At 41.1% G+C, this 15554-nt stretch overlaps 2 protein-coding genes across 3 annotated transcripts; one reads left to right on the forward strand and one right to left on the reverse strand.

Annotated features, from left to right (window-relative positions):
• Positions 1–322: 322 nt before the first annotated feature.
• Positions 323–5233, reverse strand: selenot1a (selenoprotein T, 1a). Its single transcript, XM_084480890.1, has 6 exons — positions 5037–5233; positions 4176–4286; positions 2544–2670; positions 1703–1790; positions 995–1157; positions 323–865 (listed from the first exon to the last, which is right to left on the reverse strand). Exons 1-5 carry the CDS (start codon positions 5177–5179, stop codon positions 1033–1035), a joined length of 594 nt encoding a protein of 197 aa, XP_084337016.1. The 5' UTR covers positions 5180–5233; the 3' UTR covers positions 323–865; positions 995–1032.
• A 905-nt stretch (positions 5234–6138) lies between these two features.
• kif2c (kinesin family member 2C) lies at positions 6139–14230 on the forward strand. 2 transcript variants are annotated; one of them, XM_084480511.1, is made up of 22 exons: positions 6139–6279; positions 6380–6477; positions 6701–6805; positions 7134–7182; positions 7535–7579; positions 8231–8332; positions 8689–8814; positions 9067–9164; positions 9263–9358; positions 9496–9550; positions 9661–9823; positions 9986–10076; positions 10178–10241; positions 10579–10670; positions 10772–10914; positions 11318–11531; positions 11991–12101; positions 12518–12585; positions 12695–12773; positions 12966–13046; positions 13150–13231; positions 13844–14230. In XM_084480511.1, exons 1-22 carry the CDS (start codon positions 6219–6221, stop codon positions 13900–13902), a joined length of 2082 nt encoding a protein of 693 aa, XP_084336637.1. In that variant the 5' UTR covers positions 6139–6218; the 3' UTR covers positions 13903–14230. The 2 variants fall into 2 exon arrangements, with proteins under 2 accessions (XP_084336637.1, XP_084336638.1); XM_084480512.1 differs by lacking the exon at positions 7535–7579.
• Positions 14231–15554: the final 1324 nt, after the last annotated feature.

A 15554-nucleotide genomic window follows, 5' to 3' on the forward strand; every position in this document is an offset into this window, starting at 1 on the left:
GCATCCTTATTGTGTTTACTCATACTCCCCTCCTAACCCATTACCTGATTAGGACCAAGTGGTCTTTAAGATACTGCTAAAAAAGTCAAACTTGCTCAAAGCTTTGGCTGTAATATTGCAAAAAGCAAGATTAGTTTAGCCTGCCTTGGGAGAGGATGAAGTGAGGGTTCCGTTCTGTTAGTATGAAGTGGGGTAATTCATAATGAGCAAACACCCATAATCAGCATATCTTTAGAACAAGTTCAACATGCCATACGCCAACAAGAGCCAGGTAAAATGAGTCAAATATGTTACTTACTAAAATAAAAAGGCAACTCAACCATAAATTACTATATATTTTATTGTCAACATCTTAAGAGTTATGCAAATATATAAAACAGAATTCACAGATCAAAACAAGAAAACAATTTCCAATGTTAATTGTGTCATAATTAGTTTGAATTGGAGATGTCTTTCCTGTAAGAACCTAGTTTAATTTAGAAAAAAATTAAATTACAAGTTAAAAAAAAAATAAGGTACAAATGACGACACATGGTTCATTCATTTGACAGTTAGAATTTTTGTTAAATTAACTTGCTCAACCACGGATTTCCATGGGATGCTCTAGGCGCCAAATCGGTGGTTTATTGTGCCGTAAGATGAACTCTGCAGTAATATTAATAGTACAACATGATGACAGGGGAGGGGAGGGGGGTTAGTGGCGTGGTTGCCACGGATACCACTCTGGCGTCAGGGGCAAGGCGTCTCTTAGGGGCGTAGTGAGGAGTGATGGGGGACATCCAGTCTGTGCTTGCAGTATTCCTGCCTTCAGCGCAGACCTTCATAAACCAACACTTCACAGCCCGACGAGAAACCCACCTCGAACCTGGAGGAGGCAAATGTTGGACTTTAGTTCAAATAAGTCACATATTCAAGTTAAAATGCACAATCAAAACGGGGAAAAAAAACACTCTGAAGGCATGGTGGCCACACGTGCTTGTGTGTATACACTTGCATGGAGGGGTCCGTGGCTCTGGCCGCTGAGGGGCGTGGCTAGGAGCGGTGCGGCGACAGTGTGTCCATGTGCACGTTCATCTTCATCTCATTCTCCAGGATCTGCACCAGCTGTTGCATGGAGGGCAGGTGACCGGACTCCAGCTTAGACCACACCGGCACGTCTGTGGGGATCCAAAACAGACTTTAAAAAGACTACCAACTTCTAAATAATTAGGGCTGTCAAGTTCTGGTCCGTTGGCTGGTCGATATGCACTTGTTCGACCAAATTGTCATTAGTTGGACAATCGTTGGTGTTGCTTTCATACGGTTAAGGGGCTTCTTAATCCATTATTTTTAGGCGGGAGGGACATATGCAGCCCCATGTGCTTTATTTTTGATTTTTGCTATATTGTGTTAGAAATAAGAATAATTATGAATAAAAATGCTATTGAAGGGTCCGTAGTTTCAGTTTTAGTAATAATATGGTTCGATGGACTTATAAGCAGGAGGTAAAAAACACCCTGGTTTCCCAACGTGGACCTCGCCCAGGAAGGCTGGTAGTCGTGAGTTACTGAACATTTACCCCATAATGAATAAAATACTTTTTCTTTTACCACATAGAATAAATGGTTTGCTGACAAAAACGAAGCATTGATCCATTTTTCAGTAAAAAAGCAAAGAAAAAAAGAAAAGTTAAGAAACGCTGTACCAACAAAGAGAGGCTCACCGTTCAACGTGATTTCAAAGGCTCCCGTCGACATCATCTGGTTTTCAATCATATTGCTGAAGAAAAACACCATCATGCAGGCATATATCTGAAACACAATTGACAAAAAAAAGGTACAGATCCACTGATTGCAAGTCTGCCATTGACCCTTATAATGTCCTTTCAAAACAAACAACACAAGTAGAAAATAGCTTCATAATTAAATCCATTATACCAAGGATGCATTCAATGTGTGTGCGTGACGTGTGTACGCACAAATATTCAGCACAGTATGTAGTATGTTTACTATGAGCACACATGCAGCAAACATAATGCCCATAAACCTGTTGGGTGGACCGGAGGCACATGCATAGTCAGAAACATGGAGTATGCACAATCAATTCACTTTGTACAATATTTCAACTACTCATCTACTGCCATCTCATTGAGATGAGCACAGACAATGATGCCATGTAGACCTCCAGGTAGGGCTGGGCGATTAATCGAATTTTGGTCACGATTTTTGATTTTAGCCTGAAACACTCACCAAACTAATATAATCGAGTTGAAACAAAATTTTTTTTTCATTTCTTTCTTTATATAAATTGCAGAATTTGCAGTAATTGCAGAACAGCTGGATACATATCTGGACATTATTTTCTATTTGACCATTTTGTGTATTTTTTAAAGGGGAAATTTCAGTTCTCATTTACAAAGTGTTTTTTTGGAGAGAAATTATGAATAAATGCATCATATTTTCAAACTCAAAAATAATCGTTTTTTCAATATAGACCAAAATAATCGTGATTATGATTTTTTCCATAATCAAGCAGCCCTACCTCCAGGTGAGCCTGATTCCTACCTTATTCTCCTGTCCCCAAGTCCAGACGCCGGGGGCTTGCATACCCAAGAGAGCGAATGGGTCTTTGCCGATTATAATAAGCCCAATCACCACAAGCTTAAATGTGGACAGGAATGTTGCAATGTGTCTGAGGGGAATACAATGAGACAGACGACATATTTAGTATGCAATATGAAAACAATTCAGTGAAATGATCCCCCTCCTAATCAGTTAATTAAGCTTTCTTGGTGCATCTAAACTAAATGAGGACAAACATTTGTATAGCTCTGGCGTTATACATTAGTTCAGTTCTCTCACAACCTAAAGTTAAAGAATGACAGGTGTTTGTTTTGGTTAGACAGACATTTTTCACTCCATAATAATTTGCACCCACCTGGAACTCAGTAATGCTGAAATCATATGGTTGGTTTGAAAGGCACAGTGGCTGTATCATTACATTACCGAATGGATGGCAGCACTGTAAGCCAGATCAGTTTGTAGATTTTGTAACAGGTCATAGAACTACCTTCACAGCTTCTTATGTCATAATGCACAGCACAACTAAAATCATTTCAACACATGTCTGATGGTACTGCCACAGCTAAATGCAAGTGGCAATTATTGTATAATATTGTCTACTCCAAAGCGAGTAGGAAAGCTGTAGCATTTCTTAAAATAGGAAGCAGGTCTCATGAGAAAGACTGCATCTCCCATGAGCATTACACCCTGTTGTTGTCAAGAGCTACAATCACACTTTGGTTTCAAATGTGTTAGTTAGTGAGAGACAATTCGAAATCCTGTAGAAATTGCATGTGGTGTTGCTCATATCCCATTTATTTCCGTTAAAGTTTTCGTCAAATTAAGACCACAAGGTAATTAGTTAAAACAGGGGGCTGTAGCTCATTAACTTACACCAGAAGACAAATCTAATTTCAGCATTCTTAAGTAGGTGTCTGGGCTCCCTTTACGTTAAATCATAGCAAACTGGGTTGAAAAACCTGTTTACAACAGCGACTGGGTACAGAGAACACTCTCCATCCTGTGTTACCACGAAGGGTCCTGTTGCATTATAGCTATTCCCTGGTGGGTTTATTAGCAGTTCATTTGATGAGGACCTGAGCACCAGAATGACACCTCTAAATATAGAAGAGATGAAGTGATGAATGTATTGTTGCATGTATCAACATATTATTGCAATATTATTATGCAATATACAACCCTAACGTTTAGTGACTAGAAAGATGTTTGATGTTCCTGTTTTGACCATGACTGACCATGACCTGACTAATTAAATAATATATTCTAGAGGAAAAACATTTTTGCCCCTAGTCTTCCTGTGTGTTAAAACCCAAGATACATATTTTGCCCGAGAGATCATACAGCTCGTACACATGCTGTCTGAGCCCTGCACATTTACTGCATTAATAGGCCCACGTCTAGTTTAAAATCGAACATTTTTAGTAACTCATCCAACTTTGTAAAATGGCTGTTTGTGTTGTAAACTAATTTAGAATTTTTTGAATGACAAAAATCATACTTATTGAAAAGCCCAAATCCTCTAGTGTGGAGTACATCAGAGGTATACAGGAGATCGATTCTCAGAATTGTGGAGGATATTTTTGAGATTTTCGCTTGATGGGGCGTCTGTCTTACCGATAGAGGGGCATTGGAAGGTAGTTCTCTCCCTCAATGCGGATGTCCGGATACCGCTGGTTCAAGGCCTGCATGTATTCCTCAAACACCCGCTTATACCCTCAGGAAATACTGTTGGAACAGAACCACAGGTTAGTAAGCAAGTGGTTCAGGAGGATGACCAATGCAGGGTGAAGTCTCATTTGGAACAGGGCACTTCCACTCTCCAATGTCTTTGGAGACTTTTCAGCACCACCCCCCCCCCCCCACCACCACCCCCCCACACACACACACACACACACACACACACACACACACACACACACACACACACACACACACACACACACACACACACACACACACACACACACACACACACACACACACACACCAAATAGTTGATTGACACTATTTGGCAGAAAAAGAATAAACCGAAAACAATGGTGAAATAGCATAATTTAGATATTTCATTTTTTTGTGTAATGTAATGTCTTATGTGTGTCTCTCTAAGGTCTAATGTCGACGCAGAGTTGTAGCGCTGTTGGTCAGCCATTGGTCTGAATGGGCTCAGCATGGAGAAGTCAATCATTGCATTAATCTGGTCGTAGTCGGCGGAAACGGGGCCATGTTACAACACGATTCTCTTTAAAACCAGAGTTAGGGTACATGCTGTTATATACGAATAGGGTATCCACATTTACATGCTTGCGATAAAACGTATAGTATAAATAATAAATGATAAGCAGCTTCTAAAGGTGTCAAAATTAAGATAGTGTAGAGTAGTTCATTTCCGGCCTATACCACTCTGATCCACTTAGCACAGCTCTGAGCATAGCTGCTATTTCCCCCCCCCCCCTCCGTTATTTTCTTCTTTCTTACCAGATTTGAAATTTAAGAAGAGGTCCTGTGGCAAATTGCATCTTCATCTTTTTCACGCCGCTGTTGTCAGCCGACGCTGCACAGTAGAGGGAGAAAACCCCCAGGAAGAGGAGGGAAAACCGAAGCCACCTACTACTCGCCATTCTGTCTCGACGAGCTTGGTCACCGACCTGACTCTCTTGCTCTGTCTCCCTCTCTCTCTCTCTCGCTCTCTCTCTCGCTCTCTCTCTCTCTCTCTCGTATGCTGTAGCGCCAGCTGAGACGTATAACGAGGAGCACAAAATACGGCCCCCTGCTGTTTGGGAGTAGCAGTACATGCATGATGTATTATATAGGTTAAGTTGATCGATTGAAGGTATTCAAAAACTATGATGCAAATGTATGTTATACTAACAGTCATTTAAAGATACACCTCCCTTTAATGAATTCAACGTTGCATTGTCGAACTCTGGCTTTAATCGGATTAAGCTGTGCATGTAAACATACTGTCAACTCCCCTAAAGCCCATATCCCACAGCAGTCAGCAACAGATCAAAACTGGTAAACACTATACAAACTATACAAACACTAACTAACACTATAAACACACTAACACTACAAACACTATACAACTATACACTATACAAGCAATCTTCCAAGGGGGATTGCCTCAATGATTTAATTTACACCCGGAATTAACATGCTTATGCCAATTTGTACCTTGCCACCGAGCTCTGATATCAATAGTTATTCTGCTTATAATATGTAATGATGATAATACTACTCCTACTACTAATAATAATAATAATAATAATGAGGATGATGATAATAATAACAATAATATTTATTATTATCCATAATAAATCATTATAGATAATAGCCTACCTGTAATATACGACATTTTATATTACTATATATATATATATATATATATATATATATATTCATAATTTCAACCAAATATAGTTCTGAACATTGTGTATTGGTTGATAGTTTCAATAATGTAACTTCACCATCCAGTAGATGGCGACACACAAAATATGAGAGTGAAAAACAACGACGAGTAGGAGGATTCATCCAATCAAAGACTCGCATTACCGGAAGCAACACACATTTAAACCTTTGGCGGTGCAGTTTTTATTTTTGAAAGAGTGAGCAGTGTTTGGGAAATCTGTCGAAATCTCTTATCCATACGTAGTCGAAATGGACGCGATTCTTTCAAAATGTCTTGTTGGGGTTACCATACAAATCAGTCGGAGTAACGGTACGTTTACGTTTATTGCTGCTAAGGAACATCGTTAACTCCAATGATTGGCCCGTAGCTCTAATATACCTGAATATGCCTAATATTTCAATGTTTACAGGCCGAATCCATGGAGCCACGGTGAAAGCCTTTGACCCATTTAGGTCCTCGGTCATCGTAGAGTGGCAAGAAAAAGACGACAAATTGCTCTCAAAGGAGGTAAGTGGACGGGTGACACTATCGGGCTATGTGACGCATGAGCATGGAAAGCTATTGACAGGCTTGACAGGGTTATTATTGACCAAGGCATCTTAAATTATTTGATTTGTTTACAGGAAAAACATTTTTCCTTATTTACTGTCTACTGAATACTAAATGAGTCGAGGTCTGGACACTGTTAGTATCGACGTCATGTCTAAAATGAATTGTTTTTTCTATGTAGATTGCCTTGAACGAACTACACCCCCTCAACCCAGAACTGCAGGATCAAATCAATGCTGCTGCTGCTGCCGAAACCGAGGTCCTCCCAACTACAGCACCAGACAAGGTTAATATCATTTACCACATATTACTGTACTTGATAAGGACCTGGTTTAGTTTTGGTTAAATACAAATGACTTTTAATGCAATGATGAAATTGCCTGGCCCTATGTAATTATGAAGTCTATTAATTCAAATAATACTGTTGATGATAATGATAAAGCCCAAGAATAACAATAGTTAGCGCCCCATGCAGCACTCGCCTAATTATGTTTTGAATATGGGTGTGAGTGCATTAAGAGTAAGGACTACATTTACACTAAACGTATTTAGTCATTAAAATAAAAGTATATTAATGTGTCCCAACGCTAATTTTCGAATTTATTATTTTCTAGACTTATGGTGGTCGGCTGCGCTCCTCCAGGATCCCTGCACCTTCCTCCTGTAAGTACAGCGCTGTTATTAAGTCCCTGGCCATTTACTTTGGAAGGATGCTTATTTACAGATTCACAATGACATTTGCTGGATGTTTTTTTTTTTTGTCTGCCACCGTACTGTGAGTACTGTGCATATATCCAACTCAATACCAAATGCCGTTATTGGGTATATGTCCTCTATACCTGTTTTGATATTATATTGGTTGGCATTCTAATGCAGAATTGTGTTGACTAGTGGGTTCAATGGTAGTCAGTTAAATGTAGCACCCTATACACTGTCCTGTTTAAAGACGGAAGAAAAATAAAGTGTGGCTTGTGCTCAATAGCTCCAACTGAATGGTTTTCTTTCCCCAATAAAGCCACTACTCCGTCAGCCTCTCGGCATGAGGAGGCCGCAGAGAAAGGTTTGCGTGGTGTACATCATTGTTTAACCCAAACTAATCTTGCTACTCAAGCCTTTTGCACAATCCCCAATCTTTGTTCTGCTCTTCTACACAATTCCATCTTGGCTGGTATCACTCTTATTCCTCATCTAATCAGTGTTTACCCTGATAATACTCTGGGGTTCTATCATTTTCTCACTAACCAATGATTCTACCTTGACATGATTCTGTTGGAGAGAAACCATATGAAATTGTAGCAGCCTATAGCCCTTTCCTCTATTCTATACAGTGTCCATTAAGATGGATAGATATAGTAAAAAAACATTCAAAATGTTATTTTGAATGAATGTGTATTGCGGTCGGCATATCATACGTCTTACAAGTCCTCATGCTCTTTTGGCTCAAAGTAGGTTGAGAAGAGGATAATGCTGTTTAATCATGGCGGGGTTCTGCTTTTATTTTTGCTCTCGTCGAAGTCTTAAAGACGGACACCATCTTTCCTCATCACTTGTTGTTGGTGCCACCCACACATAATGCTTTTCTGACCAGTGTATGGGTTCACTGGGGAAATCTGAAAATCCGTACCGGCAAACTGCATGCATCATAGATTTTTCCTTTGTTTTTAAACCAGTTTAAAATCATAGTAAACCAAGCCATGTTTTTTCATTTCAGTTGCTAGGAAGACTATCAAGCCTACTGAATTATACCAGTTTGCTGCCTGTGCTCCTGCTCCATCACAGTCTATGGAGGTCCTTGCATCGGTCAAATCCTCTGGTAAGTTCTCATGTTGTGCATATTCTTATAAGAGGGAATATTTAGGTTAGAATGGTGAATGATCTTCACGTTCATACAGCCTTCTTCTGGGTTGAAATTTCTCTTTACTTTTAAGATACATTATACATGCTAAAGTATCGTGTGTGATTTAGGTCATTCAATTAAGTAATTTCAAAGCATTGCGCTTGCATTGGTCCAATTCCTTGCATTGCACATATAGGGTTTTCAATGATTTACAATTCATAATTCTCAAGCGACTATGGTGAAAGTCATGATCACATATTGTTAATTCCATGCCGGTTTATGTCTAATAGTTGGCCTTCCTTAATTTGATGCGGCTCGTCTTCCTTCCTTAGTGACGGCAAATAACCTGAACAGGAAGAACGAGTTCAAGCAGCCGTCCCCGGCTCTGCCTCGGAGCAGAGATGCCGCTGGTGAGAACAGAGATCCGCAGAACCGAGCCCCTCCACCTACGGCTGAAGGTGAGCATCGTCACTCGGCTCGTCACGACCACGGTGCCAGCGAGCCGTTGTGGACTCAAGTTTTCCGTTTGTCGGTCGATCGGTCACAAAACAAAGATGAAAGCAAATGTAATAAATAATAGTTTGAATGTTTTCTACGTTAGAATGATCATCTTTCGGTGCCCCATGGTGATGTGGGTCCCACCGCTCTATTCTTTGCTATACAACCTTTGCAAATTGTAATTTCTAAGTTTGCTCATGCGTACGACGCAGGCAGGAGGAAGACCATGGCCGCCCCGGACACGAACAAGGCCAGCAAAAGGATGTCTGTTGTAATCAAACCTCCCGTCATACAGAGAAAAAGAGGAAAGGTAAAATGTTTTTTTTAAATATATATTTTTTTGCTTCTCCCAACCATATTTCTGGACCTTTTTAGTTTAACCAATATTGCTCTTTGCCTACCTCACAGTTTGCAGAAGGTAACCGACCCAACCAGAAGTTCTACGAGATGGTTCAGGAGTTCAGGGAGACTCTTGAATGTGTGCCCCTGTCATTGACTGACATGGTACGGTTTGCCTAGAAACGGGAGATGAGCTGAATCATTAGTCTGCCAGACTTCTATTCAAAATGTTTGCTTACGTTTTTATTTTTCATCCTACAAAACGATCGTACTGTGCTGAATGCCTGTCTCTTTTATTACAGATGGAAACCCATAGGATTTGTGTCTGCGTGCGCAAGCGACCGCTCAACAGACTAGGTATGATGGCATTACTAACCTGTCTTGTCTATGCGATCAAGTCAACGTGATTCCTTCCCTGTATGATGAGCATGTTAAACCCGCTGACCAACTTTGACTCTTTGTACCAGAGGAGACCAGGAAGGACATAGACGTGATCTCCATACCTGGGAACGGGTCTCTGCTGGTTCATGAGCCAAAGCAGAAGGTGGACCTCACCAAATACTTGGAGAACCAGGCCTTCCAATTTGACTACTCCTTTGACGAGACCACCACCAACGAGATAGTCTACAGGTGATCTTGTGGTCTTTACCTTTTTTTTTTTTTTTTGGTAACATGAGTGTTACCAATATTTAAATCATAATAATTGTGTAATACTTTTACATATAAAAAAGCCAAAATGGAAAATGAGTGTCTGAAGGCATACTGAATGAGCACTGGTCTGTCTCCTTACAGGTTCACAGCCAAACCCCTGGTGCATGCTGCTTTTGAAGGAAGCATGGCCACATGTTTCGCCTACGGCCAGACAGGAAGTGGAAAAACTCACGTAAGTCTTGATCGTGAACCACAAAAGGTTACCGTACCGTAAGTTTTCTATTGAGTGGAGGTAGCACCAGCAAATGATCCTGCCTCATGATTTTCTTTCAGACCATGGGAGGGGACTTTCGTGGGAAACACCAGAACAGCAGCACCGGCATTTACTTCTTTGCAGGTAGGCCATGAAGCCATTCTTATGCTTGTATTTAAATAATTGCATCTAATTAGATGCTAAATACCAAGCTGTAGAATATCTGGTGTAGTCACCTCAACATCATCAATATGGTTCCTAATCGTCTTTGGGAGTTGGGCTGATGCAATAGCCTGCTGTTTATTAAGCATAGTCTGGGAATTATCTTGGTTTTTATCCGTTTCTGAGTTGTATGCTAATAGTTACAGTGCATCTGATTACTTTTACGACAGACATTTTTAAAGTAGAACTAGGCTGTAGCCTTCTCTGTGACTAGCAAACATGCAAATGGCGTGTCCACCCTCTGCCTTGTCCCTTTCAGCCCAGGAGGTGTTCTCCCTGCTGAACCACAGAAAATACTCCCACCTCAATCTTTCCCCATACGTCAGCTTCTTTGAAATTTACAACAGCAAGGTAAGGGGTTGACTGCGTCGCCGCTACCGACGGGTGAGCTCTAGCTGTGTGTTTTCTGTGGAAGGGGAAGCATGCTAAGGTTTTTGTTTTGTGGTGTTCAGGTGTACGACCTGCTGAACAAGAAGGCCAAGCTGCGCGTGCTGGAGGACGAGCGGCAGCAGATGCAGGTGGTGGGCCTGGAGGAGGTCTTTGTGTCCGAGGCGGAAGACGTCATCAAGATGATTGAGCTGGGCAGTGCTTGCAGGTAAGATCGTGTGGTTGTTTTGCCCTGGAACCTCACAATACACAGTATTGAGATTCTGTGAATATTCAATATGAAAAAAAATTGTAGATTAGGCAAATACTATTGCATCGTCATTAGGACTTGCCATTAATTGCTTCCACTAAGCGAGCATTGACGTTTTTGTCTTAATAGTTTGCGCCAACCTGACGCTGCAAAAATTCAGGATACTCATGACTCAAAAAATTGTCCAAATTGTGGACCATTTTTGGTGCACAATTGGTGGACCAAAAATGTCTGTATGGTATGAAGAATTGCATGTTCTGCTCAATACGCATCTGCTAAATGCTGGTACGCCCTATAGTCTTAACGTTATCTCTAGAACACTTCTCAAATCTCTCTCTCCGTCGGTGACCCCCATCCCCAGGACGTCCGGCCAGACCTCGGCCAACGCCAACTCGTCACGCTCCCATGCCATCCTGCAGATCACCCTGCGGCGCAACGACCGCGCCGCCTCACTCTACAGCAAGTTCTCCCTGGTCGACCTGGCGGGCAACGAGCGTGGCACGGACGTCAACAGCAACGACCGCAACACACTGAACGAGACAGCCGAGATCAACTGCAGCCTGCTGGCGCTGAAGGTACACCCGCTCCCTAGCCAGCTGGTAGGGCCGAACGATTAAGTAAAATTCAAACCGACATCGTAATACAGAACATGAGGAATATTAAAAAGAAATCGAGTACTCAATCGCAATCTCAATATTGGACGAAGTAATCAAAATTAGATTATTTCCCCAAATCGTTCAGCCCTACTAGCTTCCCATGCTAGGCAACAATGGTGGGTAATGGAGGGCATAAAGTGCCCTCCAATCTCATAAATGAGATTCTTTACTTTGTCAAACTTGCTTTGCATTAAGTGAGTATTGTAAAGGTAATATTCATACTAAATTCACTGAATAGATGTTACTTTGCATTGCAATTGGTTTTCTTTTGAATATTTATACAGACTAATATTTCTATTCACACACACACACACATCCCATGTATTCTGTTGCCTGTATTTGAAGTTGGTGTATAAATGTCCTACTCTGTATTTAAAGGAGTGTATTCGGTCGCTGGGAAAGAACAAAGATCACGTCCCCTTCAGGATGAGCACTTTGACCAGGGTCCTCAGAGATTCCTTCATCGGAGAAAAGTCCAAGACTTGCATGGTAAATTGGTTTTCTTCCAACATCCATAGATTTTATCACCACAAATCAGAAGTTCCATATGGTTATTGTTCTATACTGATTATTGAAAGCTACTTGGCCAACACTAATAAACTGTAAAAGTGTCAGTGTTTCACATTGACACCGTGAAGAACAAGGTGTCCGCCCCTTCAGTTGTAGTTTTCCCGCCCAGACTCTGAACCTTTAACATGGTCAGACTGCAGAATCCAAAATTACTTTAAGCGCAATTCTAGAGCCCTAGGTGATAAAATACTTTTAATGTAAAATTGGACGTCAACTGAAAATGATCATGATAATAACTCTGGGTTTGTTAATATACTTGTCGACTGAAACTGGTGCAGGGTGTGTAATGTCAAAGTATCTGTTCTGTAGTCCAACATTGGGTTTCCTCTCTCTAGATTGCCATGGTCTCTCCAAGCATGGCATCATGTGACTATACACTGAACACCCTACGCTATGCAGACAGGTAACACACACACACAAAACTAACTATTAACCGTGTTCAGAATGTCGGTTTGCATGGTCTGGTTGTGTAATGTATAGTCCGTTAACTGCGTCTTCCCATCCTGCGGCAGAGTCAAGGAGCTGAACAGTACCTCCAAAGCGAGTGCAGGAGCCGCGCAGCAAGACTCTGACAATAGCGCTGCAGATCAGGTCGGCCCCTGTTCTTCTCTTGGTGTGTGTGTGTGTGTGTGTGTGTGTGTGTGTGTGTGTGTGTGTGTGTGTGTGTGTGTGTGTGTGTGTGTGTGTGTGTGTGTGTGTGTGTGTGTGTGTGTGTGTGTGTGTGTGTGTGTGTGTGTGTGTGTGTGTGTGTGTTCTGAACGTTTACTCAATGTTCTGCTAAAGGACTCCTCTGCAGCTTCCAGTGTGGACGAGGTCATCTCTGAGGCGACTGCACTGAAGGACGAGTTTGATGAGGAACTTCAGGTGATGAGCATATTTTTGTATTTCATTGTTTTTCTTTTGTTTTTATACCAAACCATTTTGATGCTCTTGCATTTTACATATTTTGATTGTTGTTTGTTTGCAGAGTGTCATTGATGTTAACAATGATCTGGAAACCGGTGATGCTAGTCTTCCCGATCTGGTGGATTGTGTCAGAAAATTGATGGGTTTGTACAAATGTTTCAATCCAATTTTTAAGCCTTGTTCAGATAATTAATCGGTAATAGTATTTCTTTGTCAGCACATTAATCAGTGCATTACATGAGACATGTTAAAATGAAATGCAAGCACTTTTTGTGATAATACAGAGCCCCTCCAGGGTCCTGCTGTAGTAAAATAATTTTTCTACACTGTAGTGAATTTATACTTTATTTATAATTTATTACCATTCATACCCAAACTGTAGTATAGTGCATGCAGGCTTCATCCAATGAGAAAAATGTTGGTTATCGAGCTACACACACAATAAATGCAACATTACAAATGAACACTGTCAAACGTTCAATACACCACAATATGATTAAAGAAAGTGTGTTAAAGATATCAACATATACTGTAGTTGGACATATCATTTATGATGTACCATTGCTACCAAGTCCAATTTTAGCCCTGAACATGACACAACAAGATCAGAACTTGACTGACTAGACATGCTTATTCTACCTAATAATGGCTAGATTATCTAAAGATTTATTTTGGGTCCATTTCGTTTTTTCTGTGTGATTTGACCCTGGAGGCCATATCTGACTGAACCTGGTTGTCCCTGGTACTTGCTACAGGCACCGTGCTGGCATATCAGGCCGCAGTGAACCAGGAGGGCCTGGCAGCCCGTCGCTGATGAAGAAAGCACTTTTCTTGTCTTTGTCTTCACACTAATGTTGTTTTTATGTATATTTTTGTCTTTTCTTGTCTTTGTTTGTTCACACTAATGTTTTTATGGATGTTTGTTGTATTTTTGAAATGGGAAATAAAATTAAGGTTCTTCCTCTAGAAGAAATTGTTTTAAAGAAAACAAGAAATGTTTGTTATGTTTCTATTTCTAAAGTAAGACTATAAAGAAATATAATCTCTATAAAGTCTAATAACAAATGTATACGTTGAAGCAGCCTGTGTTCATGTAACTTTAATCAATAACTTGCTACACCTTCACTGAGATAATAAATGAATTAAAAAAAAATGAATCCCTTGTGAATTGCTTGTGCAATGTTGGTTGCTTGCTTGCAACAAGACTGTTTTGGAACGTCGCAGGGGAAAAGTTGCAGCAGTGTGAACTGGTCGTCTCAAGGCGGCTGATGCCGTTGCAAAGATTGAACATGTCAAATACCAATAAGTTGTAGATGCTAACGGTATTATCTTTGGTTCCAGAACAACGATTGTAGATAATGTTAGGCTTGAGTTGATTAACATTATTTTAACGGGACCACCGTTACACGTTAGCCGTTATCGTTACATGCTGCCAGTCCGACATGCCCCCATTCCGACACCGCACTTATTTTACATGCCCTGCAAATGTATAAATCAGTGTTCGAAAGGCAATGTCAAAAAACTATGGGGGTCTCTCATATCTGAAGGTGTCATTGTGGCATTGTAATTTCATCTTAAACAAATGCTTATTATCCATCCCCGTGCGGTCTCTTACCATTAAAGACGTTAAATTACAAATATAGGCTAGCCTACTATACGGGACGTAGACCAACTCATTTCACAGATTCCTGTGAGACCAGGTTGCCTTAATTACATCGGTCGCCTTCGTCAGGTGAAAACTAAATGTCAAGGGAAAGAGGCGGTGTAATGGTTTATTCGTTTCCCAGTATAATTTCCTTAATTTAGATGACAGTTTCGTTCATTTTTGAATTGTGAAATTTTTTTGAAGTTTTTGAAGTTGAGAGTTTTTTTAATTATTGGAAGCGAGTCAAGCTGACCTTGCCAGTTATACCCACGGCCCAAAATAAAGAACAGCCGAGACAATATCCTTATATAGTATATAGTATAGTCGTTTTGCAGGACTTCTTTTCAAGATGAGCGTACCAACACTACATTTTTACACGGCCCTTCAACGCCTTCCCATGACGGCCTATGGACAAAGACCTTCTTAAAGCTCCTTTTACCGTGTGTGGACCGCTGGAAACCTGGATGTGTTTGTTTATCCACATGCACCTCCTGTCCCTCATAGCGCCAGGCAGCCAAACCCCTGCCATGACATCAGCACGCACAGACAGCTGGAGGATGACCCGGGCTGCAGCTGAAACTGGGCCTCAGCGTGGGAGGCCTCTCTCTCTCTGGCTCTACAACCGCAGTCATCCTACCGGTGCCTGCCAATGCTCCTTCACTTTATACACAATACTTTTATGTGTGTGTACACACACCTGCGTCGCCAAGCGAAGGAATTCTTGACACGTGACAAATCAAAGACCTAATAAACAGCTTGTGACAAACAATCTCCATCTCACCCACCACCACCACCGCCCCTCCCTTCCCCTTCTGCTCACC

This window comes from Micromesistius poutassou, assembly GCF_964030765.1.
Source record: "Micromesistius poutassou genome assembly, chromosome: 16".
In the NCBI taxonomy this organism is placed as follows: domain Eukaryota; kingdom Metazoa; phylum Chordata; class Actinopteri; order Gadiformes; family Gadidae; genus Micromesistius; species Micromesistius poutassou.